Source organism: Macaca thibetana, chromosome 5 (assembly GCF_024542745.1).
Source record: "Macaca thibetana thibetana isolate TM-01 chromosome 5, ASM2454274v1, whole genome shotgun sequence".
NCBI classification, from domain to species: domain Eukaryota; kingdom Metazoa; phylum Chordata; class Mammalia; order Primates; family Cercopithecidae; genus Macaca; species Macaca thibetana.
The window spans coordinates 74,082,296-74,097,396 of NC_065582.1; the positions used below are offsets into that span (position 1 = coordinate 74,082,296).

Consider the following 15,101-nt stretch of genomic DNA (forward strand, 5'->3'; position numbering starts at 1 on the left):
TTTAAAACACTGAACATGCACAGAGTACACAACCACTGGGAAATGAGCAGCACACTAGTCAGTATCACAGGCGTAGTTATTGAAGAAAAACAGCAAAAAAAGAAAGATGTATTTTAATTATACTGTTTAAGCAGACATTATTGACTCTTTGTGTTGGAACCAGTATAACAAAAATAATAGAATAGTTTGTGCTGTAATACTGTGGTGATAGTACACTTTAGATAATAAGCAATATTTATAAATTTATAAATTTTAGAAGTTTAATTTATTTCACATAAATATGTCATTTTTATTTAATTGACATATTTACTTCATTTGTAGGATCATTGAAATGCCCCTATAATGTATTTCAAGCACCATCATAATTATATTGAATACTTATTAATGCACTTAGGGATATCAAAGTTTCTTCTAGAGCTGAGTTACAAAACAGTGATACCCTTTCAGATATCAGGAAGACGTGTCTCATTCCTATCTTGTCACATTTCTATATGGAAATTTCACATTATAGAAAAAACAATTGCAAATCAAGGAGGTGCATTTCTTATCTGTGCACTTGGCTGTGATGTGTAACCGTGAGGAGATGGCCTTGTCGGATTGATTGTCTCTGTTCTCTAATGATCTGATTTCCCAATGCGTGAGGATGCTGATGGATGAGCCTCATTGTTTTGAAGACATTTAATCACATATGCCCAGTGTAATAATGATTGATTCTGCATTTCTTAGACTGCTTCACTTATTTGTATTTCTCATGTATTCTTTCCTGTTCAGTTTCTCTGTCCTTCACATGCTAAAAACAATCTCACCCCAAAGGGCGTACCACTAAGCTTTTCCTAAAGTCATTCACCCACAGGTGCCAAATTGAAAGAGGAAGGACATAGTGCGGATTAAATGGAAAAAAATAAATAAAAGCATGGAGTTGAGAATGAAATATCTTAGTCTGGAAATATTTAGAGCTTGAATACAATTGCATAACAAAAGCTTAATTGAGAAATGGAGACATTATAGTATTCAGGTGGCTTCTTTGAAAAAGGAGTTACCCACTGTACTTTGCGAAGGACACGATTTTTGGTGACAATCATTGCTGTTCTTTGGAATTAAATATGACCTTATCAATAATTAATTCATGAATAATGTTTGCAAACTGAATTAACATTGGTCTTTTCCATGAGATATTATTTTATGAAAAAATAGCATTTTCTATAAAATCATTAACTTTCAAGTATGACAGTAAGTAAAGTGTTAGATTCTTTCCCCTTTTGTGATTTTGTTTGTTTGTTTGTTTGTTTTGCTTTTCTGTATAGAGCATTAGTTGAAAGACCAGATACTGGTAATAAACTTTATGTTCAAATCCAGATTCTGACATTTTGCCAGCTATTTGAATACGGTTTACTTAAATTTTCTGTGCCTCAGTTTATATATCTACCCAATGGGGATAATAATATCTCTTTTATTAGGGGGAATGCCTAGCATGTTACAAGTGCTATGTAAATGTTTTTATTATTAATTTTAAAATTATTTTCATATAACATTCAAATATTATCAAAAAGTAAATAGTAGACAATTCATATGGCACTATTTTCTAATTTTGGAACTATAGGTAGCTTTTAATCAATGTTTATCATCCCACAGTTCTTTATATTTAATGTAATATTTAAAAGTGCTTTATTCTATGTCCACATATATGGAACCATACCAGGTTCAATGTACAAGGAAAATTAGAAAATATCTCACCATTTAGAAATTATAATATTTTATACAAATTACACAAATATAAGGTAGAAATTTTACAAAAGAGAAAATACATACACTAAAATTATATATATCTTATTTTAATGTAATAACTGTACTTTTAAGGAAATTAACCTATAGATCTTGCTAAATTATTCTTATTTTGGCAGACTTAAAGAAATTTTAGAAGCATACTTTTATCTCACAACACAGATTCTCCAAAAGTGATAGTAAAGAAACAAACTCTTCATGTATTTTACTTCTGAATTAAAACATTTTTTTATTCATTGTTAATCAGGAAATATAAAAAAATAAATTTAATAAGAACAAAATATATCTTTCCATTAATAATTGTCTAGACCAGGATCTAGATCAGATTAGAAGTGAAAGGTTTAATTTGAGCACAGATATTTTAATGGTCTCTAAGTTGTGCTAATCTGGTCACATATAAACTGTAAATGATAGTTCCACGTATAATTTAAGTATATATCAGGTACAGAAAAATAAATGTTTACAGGAAGTCCAAAATGTAATACTTTCATCTAGTTGGACTTAAAATCATTTGAGATTCTGCTGCTGTCCCTCAGTATGGCTTAGTATCATATTTTTTATTAAGCTGTTTTCAGTGTCAAAGGTTTGCCTCATGTGGCTTTGAATTATATGACCAGCATAAAACGAGAGAAAAGCTGACAAAAATTAATCCATGATGCAAACAAAAGGAAAGTTTTAAACGTTACTCTCAGACTTTTTGAGGGTGTTTATAAATTAACATAACCTCTAATATAAAAATTGCTAAGATTTTATGATCAGCCATGCATCTGTTTCTATCAATAGTCCACAAAATTTTCTTTAAATTGAATAATTGACCTCCTACCTGGTCAAGTGTGCATTATGTGCTTCCTGCCACGTGCAGTAATGATCAGCAGAGTTTAAAATGTATGGAAGCATTTTTCAAACATTCTGTATTCAAAGCACAACAAGATAATTCCAGGAAGGTGGGAGAACTATCAATTCTTTCATCATATGTGATATAATGTAACTCTTTCTAATCTATGTCTCAGTTTGCTAAAATATAACCATGAGAAACATGAAACATCGTTAATATAAACACCTCATCTGAGGAAGTGATAAAATTTTACTCATTTGAATTTTAATATTTCATATTCTTTTTTTAGGGGGGAGCATAGAGCACAGTCTCTTCTCTTTCTTTTTTTTTTTAATTATACTTTAAATTCTGGGATACACGTGCAGAACATGTAGGTTTGTTACATAGGTATACACAAGTGATGTGGTGGTTTGCTGGACCCATCAACCCGTCATCTACATTAGATATTTCTCCTAATGCTATCCCTCCGCTTGCCCCTCACCCCCGACAGGCCCTGGTGTGTGATATTCCCCTCCCTGTGTCCATGTGTTCTCATTGTTCAACTCCCACTTGTGAGTGAGAACATGCGGTGTTTGGTTTTCTGTTCTTGTGATAGTTTGCTGAGAACGATGGTTTCCAGCTTCGTCCATGTCCCAGAAAAGGACATGAACTCATCCTTTTTTATGGCTGCATATTATTCCATGGTGTATATGTGCCACATTTTCTTTATCCTATCTATCATTGGTGGACATTTGGGTTGGTTCTCAGTCTTTGCTATTGTGAACAGTGATGCAATAAACATACGTTGAGCACAGTCTCTTAAGTGCCAGATGAGGTGTCTGTGGTTTTGTTTTCTTCTTCTTCTTCTTTTTTTTTTATCATACTTTATGTTCTAGGGTACATGTGCACAACACGCAGGTTTGTTACATATGTATACATGTGCCATGTTGGTGTGCTGCACCCATTAACTCATAATTTACATTAGGTATATCTCCTAATGCTATCCCTCTCCACTCCCCGGACCCCACAATAGGCCCCAGTGTGTGATGTTCCCCTTCCTGTGTCCAAGAGTTCTCATTGCTCAATTCCCACCTATGAGTGAGAATATGCAGTGTTTGGTTTTCTGTTCTTGCGATAGTTTGCTGAGAATGGTGGTTTCCAGCTGCATCCATGTCCCTACAAAGAACACAAACCCATCCTTTTTTTATATTCTTAATATATTAACAAAAGTCAATGAATTATGAGTCTGTAATACTAACACTGTTAGCTAACAACAAAAATTAAGAATTCTTCTGCTCATCTTAATTATAGGACTTTATTACTTTCTAAATTTCTGATAGAAGTAGAATTTCTTTACTCTGTGTAGTAGCATCGAAGGTGCCAAAACCCCAATTAAACCTGAAGGTCCTTATACCTTTTGAAGATTATGAATTACGAACTGTATTCCAGCAACAGTGAATATACATAAAAGAAATAAGTCGCCATATACTTTGGTGGTTATGTGAAGCTGCTAAATCCACTGCCTTTGTTAAATATAGACTAAATTAAATTATTCATTTATTCACTGCTTTGGGGAAGTGGCATGTTACAGTACAAGGTAAAGGGATTCAGTACCTGCCTTTAAGAAATTTATAATTTAGGCAGGCAAAGTTTCTAAAACAGTGTGAACACATGTAAATTCAAAACGCTGCAAGTATAAAGCAATAGATGGAATTTTTAAGGAGATCCTAATATTTGAAAAGTGCTTACTATTTGCAAGTCACAATATTAAGTGCTTTAATGAATTGATCTCATCAGCTCTTCACTAAGACCCTGTAACATAGGTATTTATAATCCCATTTTAAATCAGGGAACTAAGATCTGGAGAAGTTAACTTGTCCGAGATCACTTAGTTAATTAAGTAGCAAAACTAGGGACTCTGCTCCAAGTACTGAATGACACCAAATACATGCTTTAATCCTTTCATGGTACTACTTTCATCACCATGGAAATCTTTGTTTTAGGACACACACGGAACATTCAGAGAAAACCCTTATAACCATCTTTAATATTTATTCCCTGCATTTAAGTAAAAAAAAAAAAAAAAAAATCAAACCCCATCTGTAAGACATACTCTTTTGCCTGTAATCCCAGCACTTTGGGAGGCCGAGACTGGCGGATCACGAGGTCAGGAGATCGAGACCATCCTGGCTAACACGGTGAAACCCCGTCTCCACAAAAAAATACAAAAATTAGCCGGGCGCGGTGGCGGGCGCCTTTAGTCCCAGCTACTCGGGAGGCTGAGGCAGGAGAATGGCGTGAACGCGGGAGGCGGAGCTTGCAGTGAGTGGAGATCGCGCCACTGCACTCCAGCCTGGGTGACAGAGCGAGACTCCGTCTCAAAAAAAAAAAAAAAAAAAAAAAAAAAAAAAACAACTCTTTTATGAAAGAGTAAAGCAAATAATACACTCCACAGTATAAGCCAGGACTTATTGTTTTACTTTACTTGTATAGTTAAGTAAGAGAACAAGCAGGAATTCATTCTTATATTATTGATTCATTCACAACATTTGTAAATTGAGCTATATATAGTAAAATTGTACAAAATCATACGAAAACCCTATCATTTCATTTGTGGATATTCTTGGATAGCTGCAATATAATTAATTCTCTTAGAAGTAAGTTTTTTTTTTTCTTAACTGTGGCATAACAATGTTTTTTGGTTTTATTTCCTATGTATTGGGTGCTGTTAACAAATTTTCTCAAAAGAAGAAGAGAAAGTAATACTAGTTTTAAATTCTCAAGTCACGTTTATATTATAAACAGTTATCAAATCCATTGTTTAGTTTTTATGAAATATTTATATTAAAATGGGAAATTTGATATGTATAACATTAAGTGAAAAACATAAGCATGCAAAAATATTAATACAGCAAGAGCTGAACTTTTAAAATATAAGTAGAAAAAGATTTTTGAAAATAATACAGAAATGTTTTTACTGGTTAGCTGTAGAAGACGGTCTTACAGGTTTTTTGGTTGTTTTTGTGTTTCTTTTTGGACTTTACATACTACTTGTCTGTGCTTTCCACATTTCTTTAATAAGCATATGATATTTATTTAATCTGAAAAAAAATAACAGATTTTATGAGTTAAAATTTATTTTCAATTATTTGAAAATTACCCTTAAAATATAAGGGTATAAAATACATGTAAGGGTATAAAATATATGTTAGGGTATAAAATACCCTTAAATTCTAAAATGAATAACTGTCTGACCTGCTCCAGCCACGCCTACCCACCCCATCCTAATCCCAAGTCCCCTTGCCTTTGATTCAATTTAGACTGTGGTCTTTTATTCTGATTTTAAAAGTCCACAGAATAGGATATATGTATTAGCAGCATGAAAAATAACATAAATCTGCCAAAAATAACCTTTAGGATAGTAAGATATTTTCACTAAAGCTGTTTTTAACTTGGTGTTTTATAGGGACTGAAGAGGAAGATGAAGGAGATGACCTTTTACTTCGGTCTGTGGATGAGTTCTGGTGGTTTCCTCACATGTGGAGCCACATGCAGCCCCACCTCTTCCACAATGAGTCATCTTTAGTAGAGCAGATGATTCTCAACAAGGAATTTGCACTGGTGAGCACATTTTATTGTGGTATCTTTTGAGCTATAAGTTGTGATCTTGTGGTGGAAGTGTAAAATCAGTGATAGAAAGAGAATAAAATACAATATCAGGGTGCATCACATGTATTGAGGGTACGCATAACTTAGTGATATTTTGTTTCAGGCATGTGTGTATATGTATAGGGCCATCATGTGATTATGTAGAAAATATATTTCAAAAAGTAAGTTATTTTCAGGAGGCTTTCAACTCCTATTTTATGAGATGACTATTCTTGTATCTATGAAGACAAAAAAATAGTACAACTTTCATTTGTGGTGCAATATAATTAAACATTCAAAAATAATGTATTGCTCAACATCAGTAATCATTAGAGAAATACAAATCAAAACCACAATGAGATACCATCTCATTCCAGTCAGAATAACTGTTATTAAAAAGTCATAAACAACAGATGTTGGCAAGGTTACAGAGGAAAAGAGAACACTTATACCCTGCTGGTGGAAATGTAAATTAGTATAGCCATTGTGGAAAGCAGTGTGGCAATTTCTCAAAGAACGTAAAACAGAAGTACCATTTAATTGAGCAATCCCATTATTAGGTATATGCCAAAGAAGTATAAATTCTTCCACCATAAAGATGCACACTCATGTTCATCACAGAGCTATTCACAAGAGCAAAGTCATGGAATCAACCGAAATGCCTATCAACAGTAGATTGGATAAAGAAAATGTGGTCCAAATACACCATGGAACACTATGCAGCCATAGAAAGAATGTGATTATGTCCTTTGCAGCAACATGGACAGGGCTGGAGGCCATAATCCTAAGCAAACTGACACAGAAACAGAAAAGCAGACACTGCATGTTGGCACTTATGAGTATGAGCTAAACACTGAGTACACATGGACGCAAAGAAGGGAACACTAGACCCTGGAGCCTGCTTGAGTGCGGAGGGAGAGAATGGAAAAATTACCTATCTGATACTATGCTTATCGCTCGGGTGACAAAAGAATCTGTACACTGAAACTCCATGACACAATGTGTCTATTTCATAAACCTGCACACAGTCCTGAGCTATTTTTTAAATCATAGTTTAAAAAATCATTTGTTGCAAGAATGAAGGAAGAAATGAATGAGTTGAATGTTTGGAGCCATGACTCTAGACCAGTGGCTCTCATATTTTAGTGTGATCTGTTGCACCTAGAAGACTTCTAAAACACAGACTGCTTCGTCCTTTGAGTTTCTGATTCGGTAGATCTGCAGAGAGGGCTGACAATTTGCATTTCAGAAACTTCCCAGATGATCCCCGTGATTCTACACTAAGAATCACTTGCTCTAGACTAGGGGCAGGAAAATTATGACCTTTGCTTTTTATGATCCCTGAACTAAGAAAGCCTTTTAAAAAACGTTTCTTAATAATTCAAATCAAAGGTAAACAACAAAAGGAACAGTGATATTTTGTGGCACATAAAAATCATATAAAATTTACATTTAAATGTTCATAAATAAAATGTTGTTGGAACACAGCCACACTCCTTCCTTTATGAATTGCCTGCAGCTGCTTTCACATTTCAATGGCAGAGTTGAGTGGTTGCAAAAGATATCCTGTGGTCCACAAAGCCTAAAATATTTTTATCTCAACCTTTACCAAGAAAAAGTTTGCCTATCTCTGCTCTAGACATTAATTAAGCCATGTATTCCTTTAAGAATCTAACTAAAGACAGAAACATTTTCCCTAGAAAAATGCTCAGATGTACATTCTCACATCTTCACCCAGTGGGCATACAATCACAAAGGGTTTGTGAATCCACCAAAGACCCTAGTTCCTAGTTAGGAACTCCTAACTTAAAGTGTTATTATTCATTAGTACTGTGCGATTACTGATATCTTCATTTTTTGAAGTCATCTTTGGAAGCATAGCCCCCAAGTCAAATTAATACTATGATATTTTATAGTTATGTCCAGTTGTTAAGCTAATAGGTCATCACTCTTTGCATCTCTAAATCCCCAGACCAGTGTCAGATCTGCACACAGGATTCTTAGTAGTAAATGTGGAAAGCATAAAAAGCAGGTAAGATCAAGGACTCAGGCACCAGATTATCTGTTTGAATCCTCACCTTCCATTGATGGTTGCTTGACCTTGAACAAATTACTTAGATTCTCTATGTCTGTTTCTCCATTTATAAAACTGACGATAATGGTAACAACTACCTCATGGAATTGCTGGGAGGATATACATAATGTGCTGAGAGCAGCCACTGGCACACAGTAAGCATTCAATAGTGTTAATTAACCAATTATGACCTTTCTAAATATAGTGGAGCATGCAGTTACATCTTGCTTGTAAAACAGCTTTTTAAAAAAACATATGGATTACAAGGGGTCGTTTTTTACTTAAGTTTTAGGAAATGTCTCATAAATGTTGTGCTGCTTCATAGCATTATAAAATTAAGTAAATATTTTCCATTTCAAAAATAAACTTACCTTGAGTAAGCATGCTAAATTCTCTCAGGACAGTTACCTTGAAAATAAAACATGTGCATCACCTGTCTTAAACTTCCCCCACTTCATTCCACTCCACTTCCACTCTTGAGCCTTGCTCTTCAGGGATATAGGTTATATTTCATAATGGTTGATTCCACCTGTTTGTGTAATTTCTTTTTTAAAAGCCATGCTGAGAGCTCTGGGAAGACTCAAATGTAATTGCTTTGTAATGAAATGTTGGAAGGTATTTAGAGTCCATTCACAGTAATTACATTTGTTTAGCCAGCGTGGCCAGAAACTACACTTATTCCTATAAATATATTGTTTAAAAAATCTTACTATATTTTACATAGTCAAAATACTGCAACTGAAATGAAGTCCGTTAAACATACATCATACTGAAATGACACTGTCCTTTTCCTTCTGGAGTTCAGCTCAATAAAACTCAAGACTCTTCAAGCAGTGACATTCAGAACCCCACCTTTACTGTCAACATAACATGACAATATGTGTGCTATCCAGAGAGCCAAGAGAGATATCTCTTTCTTATTAAATTATTATCTTTTCACATCCAGCTGACACTTCAGAAACGTCAACAGTGTCAAGATAGGATAGAATAGCAGAAACACTAAATGGATATTGGTGGAGTGAGTTTTAGTCCTGACAGCTAATAACAAGTTCTGATAAAATTGGCAACTTATTTAATGTCTTTATACCTCACTTTCCTCTCTCGAAATAGTAATGACTTGCCTTTTCATTCTCTAAACTACAAAGTTTTTAGATAATTAATTTACATCAACTCATCTGCCAACCAAAGGCACTGGACCAGATAATGCTACCGATCAATTTCAATTTTAAAATTCTGTGATCGTTTGTGGACAACGTTGGTTCGCAAATTTGGAATGAACATGGTGAAATCCTTATCTAGCTGGAATTGAAGTAATTATGGGAAAATATTTTCAAACTAAATGAATAACTTATACAGATAAAAATTAAAAGTCTTTAAATCCTTTTTTTAAGTTCTGTTCTGACATTCCTCATTATCCCTTGATATGACCTTGGCTGTCAGAAGGATTGTCAGTCTCAAAAGCACGTTTGTTCTCATAGCAGTTCCAAAAACAAATCAAACATATTCAGACCTAATAATAGCTTGATACTGATATTTCAAATTAGCTTTTTTAAGAAAACCAAACAATCTATCTGAGTGGTTTCATTTGTGGAATTTCTCTGAAATCTTTCTGGATGGAGTTTATTTTCTCTTGTAGTATGTTTAAACATCATGAGAGAAACACATTGCAAACCTGGTTCTTTACCTTTCATCATGTTTGAAGAGAACTTATTAATATAAAACATTGTTATTGTTATTGCTTAATCCACACACACACATACACACACATATGCCTTGTGTATATGTATATGCTTGTTGGAGTTATGTGTATGTATATGCTTAATCCATGAGCACAAATGTATGCAGTGGGGGTGTATATGTGTATGGATGTATTATGCTTACTCCATGCACATATATGTCATGTGTATATGTGTGTGTGTTTGTATACAGGATGTTAGTCTAATGACAAGCATAGGCAACTGAAATATGGCAGTTACAAGATACCCTTCTTGGTATGGCAGTAGGGTGGAGAAAAATACTTTTTGGTTCTTTTCCCTTCAGTAACTCACTGCTGTTCAGTTGCTTGACTATGTCAATAAATAGATGGAAAGCTTCATTAATGACAATAGACAAACGAAGGCTGAAGAGAACTAGAAACATTGGCCAACATGAAAGCACTAATAAAAAAAATTACCAAAAATTATTCCCGATTTAACCTATGCTATTTTCCAATCACAGAAAGAAAAGTGCATATACCATAAACCTGAATTGTTTATTTTATACCACAATATACTTGAAAAAAATTTTAAAAATTGTATTTCCTTGTTTTAAGTTTTACATATAAACTCATTAAAGTTTTCAAGCCAGTAGAGCTTTTCAGTCGTTAATAGTTGCAGACCATGAAATATCCTGAAGGGATAAGTATCAACTTTTTGCCTTTACTGTTGACATTTTCAATGATGATGTGAATTTTACTTGCTATGTTCTTGAGCAGTCTGGTGTCCTTTTCATGACTACGTGAAGATTCTTGAAATAAAGACATAGGATTTTAAATTCTGATTTTAAAATGCTACACATATTTATGAAATCTATATAACTTTTTTCATAATTACACAATATTCATGAGGTAAAAAATGCTGCCATTTAAATTGTTCTCATAAAAACACAAATCTATTAAAGAGAGACTATGGAAAATCCTTAAGTGTCATAATAGACTGAACACTCAATCAGCTGTGTAGGTGTTATATTAAAAAGAAATAAAAGTAATATGATAGCAAATTAATAGTATAATGAAACTGAGAGAGAGCTTCCTTTCAATGTTGGCAGTGCTTTACAGTATTTTTACTGGATTATCCAGTTTACAGCCTTGTATTATGCCACAAATGCAAGATGTCAGAAAAAAACTGATTATAACTTCTAGGGTATTTAAAGGTAGGGAATTTAGAGAAGATAAGGATATTTACACTAAAATAAAATTGTGAACAAATACACAACAAAAATTCACAATGAACAAACAGTGCATTTTGGAACTTCAATAACAAATAAAACAATATTTATGCTCAAGAGTGGACCCACATGTGCAGGAAAGATTTAGATTAAATCACAATAATAAAAAACCTCAAAGCACCAAGGCATTGAAAAAAGAAGGAAATTCTGTAATACGTGACAACATGGATGAACCTTGAGGGTATTATGCTAAGTGAAATAAGTCAGTCACAGAAAGACAAATACTGTACAATTCCACTTATATGAGGTGTCTAAAATAGTCAAATTCGTAGAATCAAAGAGTGGAATGGCGGTTTTTAGAGGCTGAGGGAAATGAGAAAAGAGGATTCAATAATCAAGGGGCATTAAGTTTTAGTCAAGACGAATAAGTTCTAGAGATCTGCCATACAGCATTGTGTTTACAGCCAATATTGTGTACTTACAAATGTGTCAGAAAGGTAGATATCATGTTAATTGCTCTTACCACAATAAAATAAAATAATAAAACATTTTTTGGCACTTGAACAAGATCTTGAGGTATTATATGGAACACCTGCCAATTTAGCACACATTTCTATGTAAATTACTTCAGTAATTGAGTGTATTAGTTGAACATTCAGATATCTTAGATATTGTTTAATAATACGTTACTTAGACTATAAAGATCTAAAACACACATTAATTATTTAACAGTTTATGTAAGTCAGGAAGTTGACTATGACAAAACTGGATCCTGCAGTTCAGGATTTCTCACAGATGTCAATCAAGGTGTCAGCTGAGGTGGCACTCATTTCAAGGCTCAACTGGAGGGTGGACCTGCTGCCAAGCTCACATGGTTATTGGCAAGATTCAGCTCCTCACAAGCTGTTGGATTGATTGAAGACTTCAATTTCCCACCAGCTGCTGCCTGGGTCTGCCCTGTGTTCCTTACCATGTGGGTCATTCGGGATGGCAGCTCACAACACAGTAATTGACTTCATTAGAGCTAAGGCTCTGAGAGAGGAAGAGAAAAAGAGACAGATTGATTCAGAGTCTTTTATTATATAAATATTAGAAGCAATACCTCTTCACTTATACTATATACTCTTCAGGAGAAGCCAGTCACTAGGTCTAGCACACACTCAAAAAAAGGGAAAATAAACAATAAAGGGAATACCAGGAGACAGAAATAATTAACTGGAAGACATTATAGAAGCTGCCGATCGTATCTAACTAGAAATAAGAAATATAGAGGATCCTGTATGAATATTACTCACACTTATTATTGCATTAATTTAAAAATATTTGCATATTAACTAAAATCTGATATTTTTCCTCAAGTTTAGTGTCAATTACATCCTTCAAAGCCATTAATATTGAACTCATCTATTACCTCTCTCTCATCTAATCCATTGTCTATTTTAATTCTTACCACTTCTACTATCCATCAATTTAGTGCAAATTATATTGTATCATTTTAGCAGCTTTATTGATATTGGTATTAACATATCATAAAGTTCAACCATGTAAAGTGTAAACTTCAATGGTTTTCAGTGTATTCACAGATCTGTGCAAACTAACCATAATTTTAGGACATTTTCATCAACTCATTTAATAAAAGTATCCCTTAGCAATCACTTTCCATTTCTCCCCACTCCCTCAACCTGAGCAAATAACTAATTTATTTTCTGTCTTTACAGATTCGCTTATACTGGACATTGGATATAAGTAGAATCATACATTACATGGTCTTTTTGACTAAATTTTTTTACTTAGCATAATGTTTTTAAGGTTCAAACATGTTGTAACATATATCAGTACTTCATTCCTTCTTACTGACAAATAATGTCTCATTGTATGGCTATATCATATTTTCTTTATCCATTATATATCCATTCTTTATCAGTTCATAGACACTTGGGTTGTTTTGGGGTTGTTTTCACTTTCTGGCTAGTATTTATAATGCTGCTATGAGCATTCAGGTACAAGTTTTTGTGTGGAGATATGTTTTTATTTCTCTTTAGTATCTACCCAGAAGTGGAATTACTGGGTCAGTAACTTTATGTTTAACATTTTGGTGAATAGCCATGCTGTTTCCAAAGTGTGAGTACCATTTTATATTCTACCAGCAATTCATGAGTGTTCCAACTGCTGTCACCAACTCTTATTGTTATCTACCATTATTATAGTCATTCTAGTGGATATGAAGTGATTCTTTTCTGTCAAGATTATTCTGGCTATTCTGGGTCTTTTGAATTTCCATACAAATTTTAGGATCATCTTATCAATTTCTGCACAATAAACAACTGGCATTTTGACAGTGATAGCAGTCAATCTGCAACTCAATTTGGTAAATATAGCCATCTTACCAATATTAAGTCTTCTGATAAATGAACATGGCCTATCTTCTAATTTATTTGGATCTGCTACAATTTCTTTAAACAATGTTTTATAATTTTCAGTTTAAATTTTGTACTTCTTTGATGAAATACAATCCTAAATATTTTATTCTTTTTGATGCTATTATAAACAAAATATTTTAAAATTCCAATTTTATATTGTTAATTTTTTGTATAGAAGTACAATTGGTATTTGTATATGGCTCTTGTAACATCCAAACCTGCAAATTTGGTGAACTCATTTATTATTTTTAGAGTTTTTCAGTGGATTCCTTAGGATTGGCTACATATAAGATTATGTCATGTGCAAATAGAAATACTTTTACTTCTTCATTCTCAATCTGGCTATATTTTATTTTATTTTATTGTCTAATTGTCCTGACTGTAACTTGCAGTATAATGTTGAATAGAAATGGCAAGAACAAATATCCTTGTTTTATGCCTGGTCTTAAGGGGAAAGTATGCAGTCTTTCACCATTAGGCATGATATTAGCTGTAGATTTTTCATAGATACCTATTATCATGTTGAAGAAATCTCTTTTTCTGTATGTATCTGTATGTATTTTTATCATAGGAGGATGTTGGACTTGTTACATACTTTTTCAGTGTCTATTGAGTTAATCGTGTATTTTTCCTCCTTTATTCTCTTGATATGGTATATTACACTAATTGATTTTTAGATGTTAAGCCAACCTTGCATTCCTATAATAAATCCCACTTTGTTATTGCATATAATCAGTTTTGTATATTATTGAGTTTGATTGCTAGTGCCTTTTTGAGTGTTTTTTTAAAAACTATATTAATAGAGATACTGCTGTGTACATTTCTTTTTCTTTAGACATAATTATTTGGCTTTGGTGTCAGGGTAATACTAGCCTCATATAATTAATTGAGAAATATTCTTTGCTCTTCTTTTTTTATGTATAAAGGGAGGAGAAGTCATGAATTACAAACAATAATTATTTTTTGTATGTTTGGTAGAACTCACCTGTTCCTTGCTTTTATTTGTGGGAAGTTTTTAACTTACTAAGTCATTCAATTGACTTGTTATAAGTCTATTTATATTTACTATCTTCACTTGAGTCAATTTCAGATGTTTGTGTGTGTCTAGATATTTACTAATTTTATCTAAGTTATCAAATATTTAGCATAGAATGTTCATGGTACTACCTCATGGCACTTATTATTTGTATAAGGTCAATAGTATTGTCTGCATTTTCATTATCGATTTTACCAGTTTGAGCCTTTTCCCCAACTTGGTCTATCTAAAGTTTTTTCAATTTAGGTGATCATTTCAAATAACCAAATTTTAATTTTATTATCTTCCCAGATTGCTTTTATCTTCTCTATTTCATTAATTTCTTCTCTAATCTTTATTATTTCTTTCCTTCTAATTACTTTATATTTAATATGTTTTCTTCAATGTTTTATGGAGAAATAT

At 33.0% G+C, this 15,101-nt stretch overlaps 1 protein-coding gene across 1 annotated transcript in view; it reads left to right on the top strand.

Moving 5' to 3' along the window:
- The window catches only part of LOC126954345 (bifunctional heparan sulfate N-deacetylase/N-sulfotransferase 4), a 290,679-nt gene that overhangs the window by 141,628 nt on the left and 133,950 nt on the right, over positions 1 to 15,101 (top strand). Inside the window, exon 4 of the mRNA XM_050789919.1 lies at positions 6,063 to 6,217. Coding sequence (XP_050645876.1) covers positions 6,063 to 6,217 — 155 coding nt within the window. The remainder of the gene's footprint in view (positions 1 to 6,062; positions 6,218 to 15,101) is intronic.